The sequence below is a fragment of the Anas platyrhynchos genome, chromosome 34 (assembly GCF_047663525.1).
Source record: "Anas platyrhynchos isolate ZD024472 breed Pekin duck chromosome 34, IASCAAS_PekinDuck_T2T, whole genome shotgun sequence".
Lineage (NCBI taxonomy): Eukaryota > Metazoa > Chordata > Aves > Anseriformes > Anatidae > Anas > Anas platyrhynchos.
In genome coordinates, this window is record NC_092622.1 from 904,509 (window position 1) to 917,394 (window position 12,886).

At 70.6% G+C, this 12,886-nt stretch overlaps 3 protein-coding genes across 4 annotated transcripts; 2 read left to right on the forward strand and 1 right to left on the reverse strand.

Moving 5' to 3' along the window:
- Positions 1 to 197: 197 nt before the first annotated feature.
- Positions 198 to 6,191, forward strand: LMBR1L (limb development membrane protein 1 like). The gene is made up of 17 exons (XM_038172533.2): positions 198 to 615; positions 2,407 to 2,491; positions 2,749 to 2,785; positions 2,951 to 3,090; positions 3,180 to 3,283; positions 3,358 to 3,484; positions 3,606 to 3,674; positions 3,789 to 3,853; positions 3,984 to 4,059; positions 4,159 to 4,242; positions 4,371 to 4,447; positions 4,553 to 4,630; positions 4,713 to 4,786; positions 4,886 to 4,976; positions 5,160 to 5,226; positions 5,311 to 5,472; positions 5,556 to 6,191. The coding sequence occupies exons 1-17, from the start codon at positions 544 to 546 to the stop codon at positions 5,612 to 5,614; spliced, it is 1,467 nt and encodes a 488-aa protein (XP_038028461.2). The 5' UTR covers positions 198 to 543; the 3' UTR covers positions 5,615 to 6,191.
- A 23-nt stretch (positions 6,192 to 6,214) lies between these two features.
- LOC140000855 (uncharacterized) lies at positions 6,215 to 7,542 on the reverse strand (the record flags this gene model as incomplete). Its single annotated transcript, XM_072031821.1, has 1 exon — positions 6,215 to 7,542. A coding segment is annotated over one exon (1,023 nt), but the record flags the coding sequence as incomplete, so codon positions are not given.
- DHH (desert hedgehog signaling molecule) lies at positions 7,522 to 12,153 on the forward strand. 2 transcript variants are annotated; one of them, XM_038172534.2, is made up of 3 exons: positions 7,522 to 8,390; positions 9,855 to 10,116; positions 10,695 to 12,153. In XM_038172534.2, the coding sequence occupies exons 1-3, from the start codon at positions 8,079 to 8,081 to the stop codon at positions 11,402 to 11,404; spliced, it is 1,284 nt and encodes a 427-aa protein (XP_038028462.2). In that variant the 5' UTR covers positions 7,522 to 8,078; the 3' UTR covers positions 11,405 to 12,153. The 2 variants fall into 2 exon arrangements, with proteins under 2 accessions (XP_038028462.2, XP_038028463.2); XM_038172535.2 differs by having other exon boundaries at positions 10,737 to 12,153.
- The last annotated feature ends 733 nt before the right edge of the window (positions 12,154 to 12,886 follow it).

A 12,886-nucleotide genomic window follows, 5' to 3' on the forward strand; every position in this document is an offset into this window, starting at 1 on the left:
GGGGCCGTGGGAGCGGCGGGTGGGAACGCGGCGGCGCCTCCAGCCAATGGGAGCCGCCCGCGCAGCCCCCGGCCAATGAGCGGCGCCTCATTCAAAGCCGGCAGCCAATGGGGGCGGAGGCCGGGCCCTTTGAGGCGGCAGCCGAGCGGATACATTGTAGCGAGCGCCGGATGCGGGGGGCGGGGCCGGGGCCGGGCGGGAGGGGGCGGGGCCTCGCCTCCTGGTGCCGCGGGCGGCCCCGCACGGCTCGGCTCAGCCCCGCGCTGTGCCCGGATCCAGCCCGGCCCGGCCCCGAGCTTTGCCCTGACCCGGCTCGGCTCAGCCCTGTGCTGTGTCCGGATCCGGCTCGGCTTGGCCCGGCCCGGCCCGGCTCGGCTCAGCCCTGCGCTGTGTCCGGATCCGGCTCGGCTCAGCCCCGCCATCTGTCCTGACCCGGCTCAGTTCAGCTCGGCCCGGCCCTGCCCTGTGTCCGGATTCGGCCCGGCTCCCCCCTGCGCTTTGTCCTGCCCCGGCTCGGCTCGGCACGGCCATGCTGGCCGCCCCATGGCCCCTGTGGAGCACGACGCGCTGGCCGTGCGGGAGCAGCTTTTCCACGAACGGGTCCGCGAATGCATCGTGAGTGCGGGGCGCGGGCGGTGGGGAGGGGGCGTCCTGCGGGGCTGGGGTCCTGCTGGAAAGGGGGAGGGGGGGGCTGGGACCCTGCACACCCCCCACCGGGGCAGCTGCGGTGCCAGAGCCGCCGGGGCTGAGCCCCACGCCCGGTTCTTATCGGTGCCAGAGCCGCGCCGTGCTGCCGTGCGCCCCGCTGATAGCCCGGCTCGGCTCGGCCCGTCCGGGGGGCGTGGGGAGCCTGGCCCGGGCAGAGTGGGACCCCTCGGCCCGGCAAGAGCCCCCCCTGCCTCTGAGCACAGACAGGGCTCGCTCCAATCTCCCCTCCCAAAGGGATGGGGGGGGCATGGGATGCAAGTGGGATGGGACATGATCTCTGGTCCCTACCTTCCCCTGGAGATCTGGGGTCCTGCAGTGCCCCAGCACCTCCTATGCCCACAGGGAGTCCCCAGCCGTGGGGACTGCTGGGTTGGGTACAAAGCTGGGTTGGGTACCCGCTTCTGGGTCGGTGGAGCAGTGTCAGAGTTGTGCCAGACTCAGGCCAGGTGCCCCTGTCCCTGCCTCAGGGTGCTCAGCACCAATGTCAGCGGGCAGGGGCCCTGCAGAGCCCCCCAGGGCTGGGGACACTGGAGGGGAGTAGCTGGGGCTGCTGCTCTGGTCCTGCTTCATGGGGCGGGGATGTGGGGGGACCACATGTTCTGGCCCTGACATCTCCCGAGGGTCCCTGGGATGCTGCATGAGGGGTGACCAGAGCCAAGCGTCACTGCCCTGGAGCTCCCCAGTCCTCCACCCTGCTGAGCTGCCTCTGCCCTGGGAACTCCTGGCTCAGCACAGCCAGCGTGGAGTTCGCTCGACCTTTCAGACTTTCCTGAGCCACGTTGTGGAGCTCTGCCTCACTCCTGCCCCGTGGTTGCGTCAGCGCCGCTGGGGAGCCCTTCCCCTGCACAGGGATGGAGCAGGGACACCTCTCCCCTACCCGCCCTGTCCCAGGCCTCCTTGGGGGCCTCCTCACGAGGCCCCTTTCTTGCACCCTTTTTGGGTGAAAGTATTTGGTGTCCCTTGGTCAAGCAGAGCTTTCCACTTTGGGATGCAGCCCATGGGCAGAAGGAAACACACAGCTTGTGGTTCTTCCCTGGTGGGAGCAGGGACTGGAGACCACCCTTGGGGGGCTCCGGGGGCTTCCTGCCACCCAACTGGGCATCCCCCCACCCGTGGGACTCTCGGCCAAGCCTCCAGCACGAGGGAGGTGCCAGGGCAGCTCCAGTCCACCCATGCCAGGGCGGTAGATTCGGGCGACCTTTCCCTATCCCGCCGCGTACCCACAGGGATGAAAGGTCGCTGTGTTCCTCGAACATCGCCTGCTCTGGCTGGGCCTTGGCGTGCTGGCGGGGGCGGGGGGGGGGGGATGGACAGACGCTGCAGCCGGCCTTGGCACCTGGCCCAAAGCTGCTCCCACAGCCCCGCTGGGTGCTGGTGCCAGCAGGATGAGGGCTGTGGGGTTTTGGGTCTGAGCTGTGGGCAGCTCTGTTAGCGCAGGCTGCCCTGGAATTGTTGCCTGTGCTCGCCCCATGCTCCCAAGCCCTGTGGGACCTCCTGGCAGCTCGCAAGCACCCAGTGGGTGAGCCCTGGGTGCAGCCCCCGTGTGTGGGTAGGGCCGAGCACACGTGTGGGGTGAGTGAACAGGGCCAGGACTGGAAAAACAAATAGGGTGGAGCTGGCAGGTCCCAGTGGCAGAGCCCAGGGTGGGAGCGCTGCCCTCTGGGTCCACCGGTGCTGCCCACACTGCTCTGCCCACAGATCTGCGCCCTGCTCTTCGCCAGCCTCTACATCCTCTGCCACTTCATCATAACCCACTTCAAGAAGCAGACGGACTTTGCGGCAGGTAGGGGAGGCTCGATTTGGCTGCCACCCCCCTGAGATGCTCCTCCCCTGCTTTCTGCCTCCCTCGGCAGCCCCAGTCCCACCCCAACCCACGTTCCTGGGGCATCCGTCCCTATGGAGAATCCCCCAGGGCTGCTATGGAAGGGGAGCAGGGTCCCAACTCCCTCGGGAGCACTGCTGGGCTTTGCAGCTCTGTTTTTGGGGAGGATGTTTCGGGGGGAGAGCAGGGAGTCATCCTGGCGGTTTGTTCCTCCGCAGTTCACGATGACGAGGACGCTGCTGTCAACAGGATTGCGTAAGTTCCTCCCCTGTCCCGCTCCTGCTCAGCCACTTCCCTCTCCCTGCCCGGCCGGGACACGGCGTTCCGCAGCTCCACGGGGGTCAGTGACCCCCCCAGGGGGTTGTGGCCGGGCTGTGACATCCACGCAGGGGCTGGAACTGACGCTTGTCCTTCCCGCAGGCTGGGGATGTGCACCTTCACCCTGGCCGTGGCGCTGGGTGCCGTGCTCCTGCTCCCCTTCTCCATCATCAGCAACGAGGTGCTGCTCTCCTTCCCCCACAACTACTACATCCAGTGGCTGAACGGGTCCCTCATCCATGGTGGGTGCACGTAGGGTGGCCACGGGGTGCTGAGGGCTGTGGATTGGGGCTGCCCCCAGCGGGAGCTCACCTTATTCTGTCCCTCCCAGGCCTCTGGAACTTGGTCTTCCTCTTCTCCAACATGTCCCTTGTCTTCCTCATGCCCTTCGCCTACTTCTTCACTGAGTCGGAGGGCTTTGCGGGGTCCAAGAAGGTACGTGGCCCCACGGGGCCTGTCCCCCACCCTGTGTCCCTCTCCCTGGCTTGCTGCTGATCCCGTTCCCTCAGGGCATCATGGCCAGGGTGTACGAGACATCGGTGGTGCTGCTGCTGCTGACGCTGCTGGTGCTGGGCATGGTCTGGGTGGCCTCTGCCATCGTCGGCAACAACGCGGCCAGTCGCCAGTCGCTCTACGGTGGGTGCTGCCAGGGCTCGGGGGTCTGTGCTGCTGGGGCAGGATGGGGCCCCTGGTGCTGAAAGGGGCAGGGGGAGGGCTGCCCTGGGGGCCTGCTGCATCCTGCCCCCTCTCTCCGCAGACCTCTGGGAGTACTACCTGCCCTACCTCTACTCCTGCATCTCGCTCTTCGGCGTGCTGCTCCTGCTGCGTAAGTCCGGGTCCTGCGGGGTCACTCCCTGGCATGGTGGGGGCAGCTCAGGACCCTTCTGGTGGCCCAGGGAGGGGTAGGGTGCCGGGGCTCACCCTCTCCTCTCACCCACAGTGTGCACTCCATTTGGCCTCTCCACCATGTTCACCGTCACGGGGAAGCTGCTGGTGAAACCCCGGGTAAGGTGCCACCCCCCCCCATGAGGCCCCGCCTGGGGTCTTGGTGTCCCTGAGCTGTGGGGCTGTCTGGCCCCCCAGCTCCCGGGGTGTCACTCGTGTCCCCTGCTCATGGCTCCGGGCCCGTCCCCAGCTCCTGGAAGACCTGGACGAGCAGCTGAGCTGCACGAGGTTCGAGGAAGCCGCCGTGTCCCGCAGGATCGCGTCCGGTGGGTGCTCAGCGCAGGCTGGGGAGGTGCCTTGGGGTGCCCAGGGACCCCAATCCCTCAGCATGTGGGGAGTGAGCCCCTCGGTGTCTCCCCCTGCAGGCAAAACTTCCTGCTGGCTGAACCTGAACGTGGGGCTGCTGCGGGAGCAGCTCCTCGCCATCCAGAGCAAAAGGCGGAAGCTGGGTAAGGAACTGGGGCGACCGGAGCTGGGCACTGGGAGCGCTGGGAGCACTGGTTCTCTGGGAACCTGCGCCCCAAAGAGAGAGGGATGGGGGTGCCGTGGGGCAGGGGCTGTAACATCCTCCCCGCAGAGCGGCGGCACCGAGCGTCACCCTGGCAGAGGAACCTGGGCTACCCCCTGGCCATGCTGGGCCTCCTGGCGCTGACAGTAAGTGTCCCTGGCCGGGTCCCCACCTTGTCCCTGTCCCCTTGTGTGTCGCAGGGCCCCGCAGACACCCTGACCCCCTTCTCCTCCTCCTCCTTCTCTTCCCAGGGGATCTCGGTGCTCATCGTCTGCTTCCACGTCCTGGAGCTGTTGCTGGATGACGCCGCGATGCCGCGGGGTATCCAGGTACCTGGGGGGGGGGGGAAAGGGGACAGCGAGGAGCCCCTTCTGCCGGGCTTGTTCCCACAAAGTGCCTCCTGCCCCGCAGGATGCGCCCCTGGGCCAGGTCTCCTTCTCCATCTTCGGCACCTTCGGAGCTGCCCTGCAGGTCGTCCTCATCTTGTATCCTTCACGCGGGCACCGGTGGCTGTCCCCTGCGCTGTCCCCTGCGCCACCCCCTCTGTCACCCCCTCTGTCCTCTCCTTAACGCCCCCCTCGCAGCTACCTGATGCTCTCCTCCGTCGTGGGCTTCTACAGCTCCCCCCTCTTCACCCGGCTGCTCCCTGAGAGGCAGGACACCCCCCTCACCAAGGTGAGAGCCCCCCCAGGTGTTGCGTGGCTGTCCCCGTGTCCTTGTGCACTGTGCGGCGTCCCCACGCGAGGGCACCACGCGTCCCTCCGGCTCCCCCTGCCTCCAGCACGGCCCCGGGAGCAGGTTCAGGACCGTGGGGCTGTGCCGCGGCTCCTTCAAATTCTCCTTTTTTTTCCCCCGCAGATCATCGGGAACTGCGTGTCCTTGCTGGTGCTCAGCTCTGCCCTGCCCGTCTTCTCCAGGACGCTGGGTGAGATGCGCTGGGGCTGGGGCTGGGACTGGGGCAGCCCCCCGGGGCCGGCATGCCCTGACCCCCCCACCCCCTGTCATGCAGGGATCACCCGCTTTGACCTCCTGGGGGATTTTGGCCGCTTCAACTGGCTGGGGAACTTCTACATCGTCTTCCTCTACAACATGGGCTTTGCAGCGCTCACCACGCTGTGCCTGGTGAAGAAGGTGACCTGGGCCGTGCAGGAGGAGCTGCTCCACGCCTTCGGTGAGGACGGGGACAGGGGGGACGTGGGACAGGGCGCTGGGGCCGTCCCCTGCCTGCCTCTCACCCTCTCCCTCTGCACCCAGGTCTGCACAAGCTGCCGCTGCCCGTGCCGCGCTCCCGGCCCCTGGGTGAGCGCTGCTAGGGCTGGGGGCACGAGGCTGTCCCACCCCCTCCCCGAGAACGGCCACGGCGCTGGTCCCGATGCCGCCGGGTGCGTTGTGGATGCTGGAGACCCCCCCAGGAGGAGCTGAGCCTCCAGGAGGGGGCCTGGCTGTGCCCCCCCCGCAGCCCCATCTCAGTCTGTTGCGCTACTGAGCCTCGGCCTCGAGCCATGCCCCTCTCAGGGGGCTGCAGCCCCCGGGGCTGTGCTGGCTGCAGCCCCCCCCCTCTTTTATATACCTCGTGGGGCCGGGCCTTTTGCCCCCCCCCGCCCCAGTGCTGCCCTCTTGGAGTTTGTGTGGTTTTCAATGTCTCCCCCCTCCCCAGGCATCCCTCTTAACACTAACGGGGGGGGCCCCATGCCCCCCTGGTCCCAGTCACTCCGCACCCTGTCCCCCTTGTTGCTCTGGGGGCTGCCAGGGGGCGCTGGTTGTCCCCCTTCCCCCCCCCCAAGAAGGAGCAGGGCTGGGGCAGGGCCCCCCCCAGCAGCTGTGTGATGAGTTGGTCAGGTCTCTGTTACCACGTTACTTGTTTGGAGCAATAAACAAACTCTCTTTTTTTTTTTTTTTTTAATATATATAGAATATTTTCACGCTACATGGCTTGGTTCCACCTCAGGGTAGGGCTTGGGGGGGGGGCTCGGGGCAAGGATTAGAGTTCCTATGGGGGGGGCTCTGCTCCTGCCCTCTCCCTGGGGGCCGTAATTAACCCTCTTCCTGGCTGTGGCTAACGAGCCCACTCCAGGAAGGGCTGAAGATGAGGGCTGCTCCTGGCCCCGGTTCCTGGTGCTGATAGCCCCAGTCCTAAATGGGGGGGGCAGCACCGGGTGGCTTTTTTGGGGTGTGGGAAGGTGGGGGCTGAGCTGCTCTGACCCCATCTGCCTCCACCTCAGGGGTCTGGGGGGACTCTGACCCCTCCGTGGCTGAGGGAGGGGGGCTCACGGAAGCTGCCCAGGAACAGGCCCCCCACCCATCCTGCCCGGGCTGGGGCTGCGCCAGGCTGCCCCCCCCCTCCCCGTGCATAGGGGGGGCCCTTGCCCCCCCCCTCAACCCCTCCCCGAACCAGGGCTGAGCAGGAAGCACAGGAAACTGGGTTTATATAGAAGGAAATGAGGCCATCGGTGCCCGCGATTTCCCTGCGCCCTGCTCCCCTCCCGGTCACCCTGGGCTGGCACGGGGGCTGCGGGGGGGCTGGGAGCCGGGCCCCAGCCCCCCCTCCCAGCCTGCCACTGCCTCCTGCCCTCACCCTGGCTCCTTGGCACCCTTGGGTGCCTCCCTGTCGTGGCTTGGGGTGCTCTTGGGGAGGGGGCCACGGGCGGCTCCCTGGGGTGCCGGGAGGGGGGGGGACACCCGGGGCTCGGAGGGGCCGTCCCGGGCAGCGCAGCCCCGGCGGGGGCGGCCCCGGGGGATGTGGCCGCCGCTGCCGCCGCTCCCGGGGGCCGGGCTCCGAGGCGGGGCCGGAGGGACCCGGCGGCGCTGCCCAGTGCCGGAGCCGAGCGGGTGCAGGTGGGGGGCACCCGGCCGGGGCCGCCCGACACGGCCCGGGGCGGCTGCGGGCAGCCCGGTACCGGGGGCAGCGCCAGGAGTGGGTACCGGTACCGGGGGCGGCAGCAAACGGGGGAGAAGTGGGGAGAGGCAGGAATTGGGGCTCGGTACCGGCGGCTCTGCCAGGGGGTGGGGGAGCTGCCGGTACCGGCGGGGCAGCCGTAGGGTAACGGGCGGCTCCGGTGCCAGGGGGCGGCGACGGGAACGGTGCCAGGGGGTCCCGGGAACGGGGCGCGGTGCCGGGGAAGCGGGGACCCGGTCCCGGAGGGCAGTGACAGGCGAGGGGAGCGGGACCGGCACCGGATAAAGCGGCGAGATAAAGAAAAGGGGGGGGCTCGGTACCGGAGAGCAGGACCCAGACGAGGCGTGGGGGGGGGACCGGAATCGGGGCACGGTGCCAGGAGCGGGGAGAGGTCCCGGTGCCGGGGCGGTGCCAAGAGCGGGGCGGCCGGGGCCGGGCCAGTGCCAGGAGCGCGGTGCCCGGGACCGGTTCCCGGTGCCCGTCCCGGGGCCGCAGCGGTAGGAGGAGGGGGCTTTTCCCGTCGGGGACCCCCCCGGGAGCAGGGTGCAGCGCCAGGAGAGGGGGTGCCGGGTCCGTGGGCGCGGGTGGGAAACGCTCCGGTGCCCGGGCGCTCCGAGTGGGTGGTGGCGGCCCCGGGGGGGGGGGGTGCGGGGGTGCTTGGGGAGGGGTTGTCACTCGTCCCGGGTGGCCGCGGGTCCCGGAGCGGCGACGGGCCCGTGGGTGTGAGAAGGAAACGCCGCCGACCCGCCCCTGGCACCGGGAGCCGCTAAAAGCCCCGGGGCCGCCGCGCCGGTGCCATGCCCGCCCCGGCCGCCCGTGCCCCCGGTGACTGAAGCGGGGGTCGCGGAGGCAGCGGGGCCCGGCGGAGCTCGGCGGCCGGGATGCCCCGGTGCAGCCGGTTCGCCCTCGGCCTCCTCGGCCTCGCCGCTTTCCTGCTGGCCTCTCCGGTGCTGGGCTGCGGGCCGGGCCGGGGGCCGGTGGGGCGGCGGCGGTTCGGGCGGCGGCAGCTCTCGCCGCTGCTCTACAAGCAGTTCGTGCCCAACGTGCCCGAGCAGACGCTGGGGGCGAGCGGGAAGGCGGAGGGGAAAGTCCTGCGGGGCTCGGAGCGCTTCAGGGAGCTGGTGCCCAACTACAACCCCGACATCATCTTCAAGGACGAGGAGAACACGGGGGCGGACCGGCTCATGACCGAGGTGGGGGCTGAGCCCGGGACGGTCCGGCCGCGCTCCCCGGGGCGCGGGGGCGGCGGGGAGGAGGCGGGAGGGAGCGCCCCGACCGGCCCCCGGTGGCACCGACCGGCCCCCGGTAGCCCCGACCGTTCCCCGGCGGCCCCGACCCTCCCGGGGCGCGGGGTCCCCTCCCCGGCTTCTCCCGGAGCTTCCCCCCGGGCCCCGGTACCGGTGGCACCGGGCGGGCCGCTGAGGACCCGCGGCGGGGATTAACGGGGAAGGGGCGTCGGGGGCTGCCGGGGATCCCGGGGCTGCCGCTCCCGGTCCGCGGAGCCGCCCCTGCCCGGCCCCGGGGCGGGCCAACGGGGAGGGGGCGGCCCCGGTAGACGTCTCCCGGGGGTCCGGGGCTGCGCCTCGTCCCGCCGGGATGCTCGCCGTTGCCATGGCGAAGGGCGGCTCCGCGGTCGCCATGGAGACGGGGGATGCTGCGAGTGGTCCAGGCAGCGCCGCGGCTCCCTCGGCCCGGGGCGGCGGGGGCGGCGGAGCCGGGGCGGCGGAGCCCGGCGGGCCGCGGGCACGGAGCCGGCCCGGGGTGCGGGCGGCTGAAAGGGGCCTTTGTGGCCGTGCCGGCATTCCCGGAGCCTGAGGTCAGAGCCGGGCTGGAAGGCGCCTATTGTCGCCGGGCCGGGCCGGGCCGGGCCGGGTGCATTCCTACCCCCCCGTCGCATGCCGGGCCCCCCCCCGGGCCGGGCAGCCCCGGGACCGGGCCCCGCACTCCCGCCCCCGCTGCCCCACCGCTCCCGGGAGCGGCTTTGTTGCACGGGGAACCGGGGGGCACCGGGGCACGGAGGGACGCCGCGACCTCGCCGGCTGCTGGGGCGGATGGGAGCGGCCTCCATCCCCTGCGCCCCCCATTGGCACCGCCCGAGCCCCCCCCCGCTGCCCCCCTCAGCTCGTGGGACCCCCCCCCCCCGTGCCCCTGCAGAGCCCTGCTCTCTGCAGCGTGGGAGCTGCACGCATCCTGCCCTGCTCTGGCAGGCGCTGAGCCCCCCCCCGGTGCTGCTGCAGGACGTGGGGCTGGTTCTGCTCGGCTGCACCCCCCAGCTCTGCCCCGTGCCCCCCCCCCACGGCCAGGTTAATCAGTCACAGCCATGGCCAAGGGGAAGGTGACACCCGGCACCGTCCCGTGCCCTTTCCGCCTGACTGCCCGGGCTCCCCTGCAGGACCCTGGGACACGTTAACCTTCAACCTGCACCTTTCTGGAGGGGGGCAGCTCAACTGTGCCCCTCTGCAGGCTGAGGAGGGGTCCCATCTGCCCCCCCCAGCCAGCAACCCCTTCGGGCTGCCCCCTTCCAAACCCCCCTAGCCTCCCAGTGTCCGTCTGTCCGTCCACACTCAGGATACCCCAGGTAGGGCTGCGGGTGCCACGGGGGGGGGGTCAGGACTGACCCTGGTGCTTGTCCCGTGTCCCCCCCCCCCCCGATCCAGCGCTGCAAAGAGCGGGTGAACTCGTTAGCCATCGCGGTGATGAACATGTGGCCGGGGGTGAAGCTGCGGGTGACGGAGGGCTGGGACGAGGACGGGCACCACCTCCCCGACTCGCTGCACTACGAGGGCCGGGCGCTGGACATCACCACCTCCGACCGCGACCGCCACAAGTACGGCATGCTGGCACGCCTGGCCGTGGAGGCCGGCTTCGACTGGGTCTACTACGAGTCCAAGGCGCACATCCACGTCTCCGTCAGAGCAGGTACAGCAGCACGGGGCTGCCAGGAGGCTGCCTTCCCCCTCAGCACCCCAACCTGTTGCCCCCCAACACCCTCTGCCCTCCGTTTCCATCCCAGGGTGGTGTGGGATGTAGCCCCCAGCCTGTCCCAGCTCCATTCAGCCACCAGCTTGGCAAAAAATCCTATTCCTCCCCACCCCAAAGTGGCACGGACAGAGCTGTCCCCAGGGCTCGCCTCCCATGGGGGCACAGAGTATGGTGGGGGGGGGGTTTAAGACACTTTGGATGTGCCCCCCCCCCCCAGCCCTGCGGCCGCTCCGGCCAGCAGCCCTGGTCCAGGCCAGAAGTGACAATCGACAGAAAGTGAAAGTGGCCGCAAATGTCACCGTCCCCAGCGGCAGGGCCAGGCGGAACAAAGGGCATCAGTGCGGGCCGGACAAAGGGGCCCTGCAGCACCCGCTCAGCCTGGATCCTGCTCACAGGAACCACGGGGGGGGGGTGTTCGGAAAATATCCGCTTTGTTTCAGGAGGGGGGGTAGATTTCGGGTCCGGTCAGAGCAGCTCCGCTCGGGGCCTTTTCCCTTCTGCTGCTCCCCCCCCAGGTGGCCGCGGGGACCCACCGGTGGCGTTCTCCACCCTCGCAGATAACTCCCTGGCCGTGCGCACCGGCGGCTGCTTCCCGGGCCACGCGACGGTGACGCTGCGGAGCGGCGAGCGCCGGGGTTTGGCCGACCTGCGCCGGGGCGACTGGGTGCTGGGCGCCGAGCCCGGCGGGCGCCTGGTGCCCACCGAGGTGCTGCTCTTCCTCCACCGCGACCTGGGCCAACGCGCCTCCTTCGTGGCCATCGAGACGGCCAGCCCGGCTCGCCGGCTGCTCCTCACCCCGTCCCACCTCGTCTTCGCCGCCCGCGGGGCCGCCAACGGCTCGGCCGCCTTCCTGCCCGTCTTCGCTCGCCGCCTGCGCCCGGGGGACGCGGTGCTGGCTCAGGGGGCTGGCGGGCAGGGGCTGCGCCCCGCGCGCGTGCTGAGGGTCTCGCGGGAGGAAGGCGTGGGGGTCTTCGCCCCCCTCACCTCCCACGGGACCCTGCTGGTCAACGGGGTGCTGGCATCCTGCTACGCCGTCCTGGAGAGCCACCGCTGGGCCCACCGTGCCTTCGCCCCCCTGCGCCTCTTCCACGGGCTCCTCTCGCTGCTGCCTGCCCGCGCCGAGGGGGGCAACGGGACGGCACCGGAGGCGGGCGTGCACTGGTACTCGCGCCTGCTCTACCGCCTGGCCTGGGGGGTGCTGGGCCACGAGGCTGTGCAGGCGTAGAGCCCCCCCCCAACCTGCAGGGCTCATGCAGGAGCACCAGGACCAGCGCCAGACCCCTCGCACCCATGGGTGCCAAGGAGGAGGTGTGGGGGCCCCCCAGGGAGGTTGGGTGCCCCTCGGCTGGGCACTGCTTGGGGTGAAGAGGGGGGGCATGGTGCAGGGAGCGGGGCTCAGCCCCCTCCCATGTTCTGGGGGCCACCCCACAGCACTGCTGGGGGGCGTTAGGTGGCCCCCGTGCCCCAGCCCCCCCCCCCCCCCCCCCCCCGTGTGCTCCCCCCGTATTTATTGCTTTATTAACCACTGCGCCTGGGGACTGGGGCACTGCCCCTGGAGCTGAGAGGTGTCCCCATCACCTGCGGTGTCCCCGTTACCCCCGGTATCCCTGTCACCTATGGTGTCCCCAACACCTATGGTGTCCCCTTCAGCTGCGGTGTCCCCACCACCCGTGGTGTCCCTGTCACCCACAACGTCCCAGTCCCCCAACGTTGTCCCCACACCGCTCGGGGCTGCAGGGCAGGGAGGGGGCCCAGCTCTAACCCGCGCTAACCGCTAACCCGCCCTGCTTGAGAGTTTTATTTTTCTATTTATAAATGTAATATAAACGTCCTCCGGCCAGCCCCCCCACCCCACCCCCAGACCCCCATCGGGGGGCAGGGGGGGCGAGCGTGCTTTTAACCACTTCTGTCCCCCCCCAAAAAAAAGAATAATACTATTTAATTGTTTTCGTAAATAAAGAGAAATCTATGGCCCATGCGGAGCTGTGACTGAGGGGGGGACTGGGGGGGTCCCGGGGGTCTCCGGTACCGGGGGGGGGGGAGGGAAGGTGGGCGCCCTCCCGCGTGTCCCCCGCAGGTGAGCGCCAACCACGTGGCCGAGCCGCTCTCGGCCTTTTTCATGAATGGAGCCGCGGCCGCCCAGGCGCCTGCGCGCGCGCCTCGCCCCGCCCACCCGCCGCCCGCCGGCCAATGGGAGCGCCGAGCGGGCGGTGTTGTGGTCACGCGGCGCGGGAGCGTAGTGGCGGAGGCCACGCCCCCTTCCCTCCCCTCCCGGCGCGGCGGGCCGCTGATTGCGCTGGGTGCCGCGCCCGCCCGCGCCGCTTTTCCCTCCCCACGCGTGGCGTGGCGGGGGTCGTGCCCCCGGCCCCGGGACCGTCGGGGGCTCCTCGGGGCCCGCCGCGCCGTGGGTCGCTCCGGGGGGGGCGGGCGTGAAGGGGCGTGGAGGGGCTCGGCTCAAGGCTCCCACGCGTGACGCCGCGTGGGGTTGCCCCCCCCGGGGTGGTTACCGGTGGCGTGGGGTCCCGCTCAGCCCACCCCCCCCCCCTCCAGGGGCCGTGACCTCTCGCAGGGTGCTGTGGGTGCTCACCCGGGGGGGGGGGGGGCACTTCCCGCACCCACGCGTGGGGGCGGTGATGGGGTCCCCCCCCAGGCCGAAGCTCGCGGGTCGTGGAGGGGAAGTTTGCGGAGCGCCACGACCTCGGGGGGG

What these genes read in the sequence shown, in the direction of transcription:
- LMBR1L (XM_038172533.2), top strand. Translation starts at nt 544, where the DNA reads ATGGCCCCTGTGGAGCACGACGCGCTGGCCGTGCGGGAGCAGCTTTTC. An exon ending in GCTGCTGTCAACAGGATTGC is followed by an intron (nt 2,786 to 2,950) that starts GTAAGTTCCTCC and finishes TCCTTCCCGCAG; the next exon opens with GCTGGGGATGTGCACCTTCA. An exon ending in AGGACACCCCCCTCACCAAG is followed by an intron (nt 4,977 to 5,159) that starts GTGAGAGCCCCC and finishes TTTCCCCCGCAG; the next exon opens with ATCATCGGGAACTGCGTGTC.
- DHH (XM_038172534.2), top strand. Translation starts at nt 8,079, where the DNA reads ATGCCCCGGTGCAGCCGGTTCGCCCTCGGCCTCCTCGGCCTCGCCGCT. An exon ending in CGGACCGGCTCATGACCGAG is followed by an intron (nt 8,391 to 9,854) that starts GTGGGGGCTGAG and finishes CCCCCGATCCAG; the next exon opens with CGCTGCAAAGAGCGGGTGAA. An exon ending in CCACGTCTCCGTCAGAGCAG is followed by an intron (nt 10,117 to 10,694) that starts GTACAGCAGCAC and finishes CTCCCCCCCCAG; the next exon opens with GTGGCCGCGGGGACCCACCG.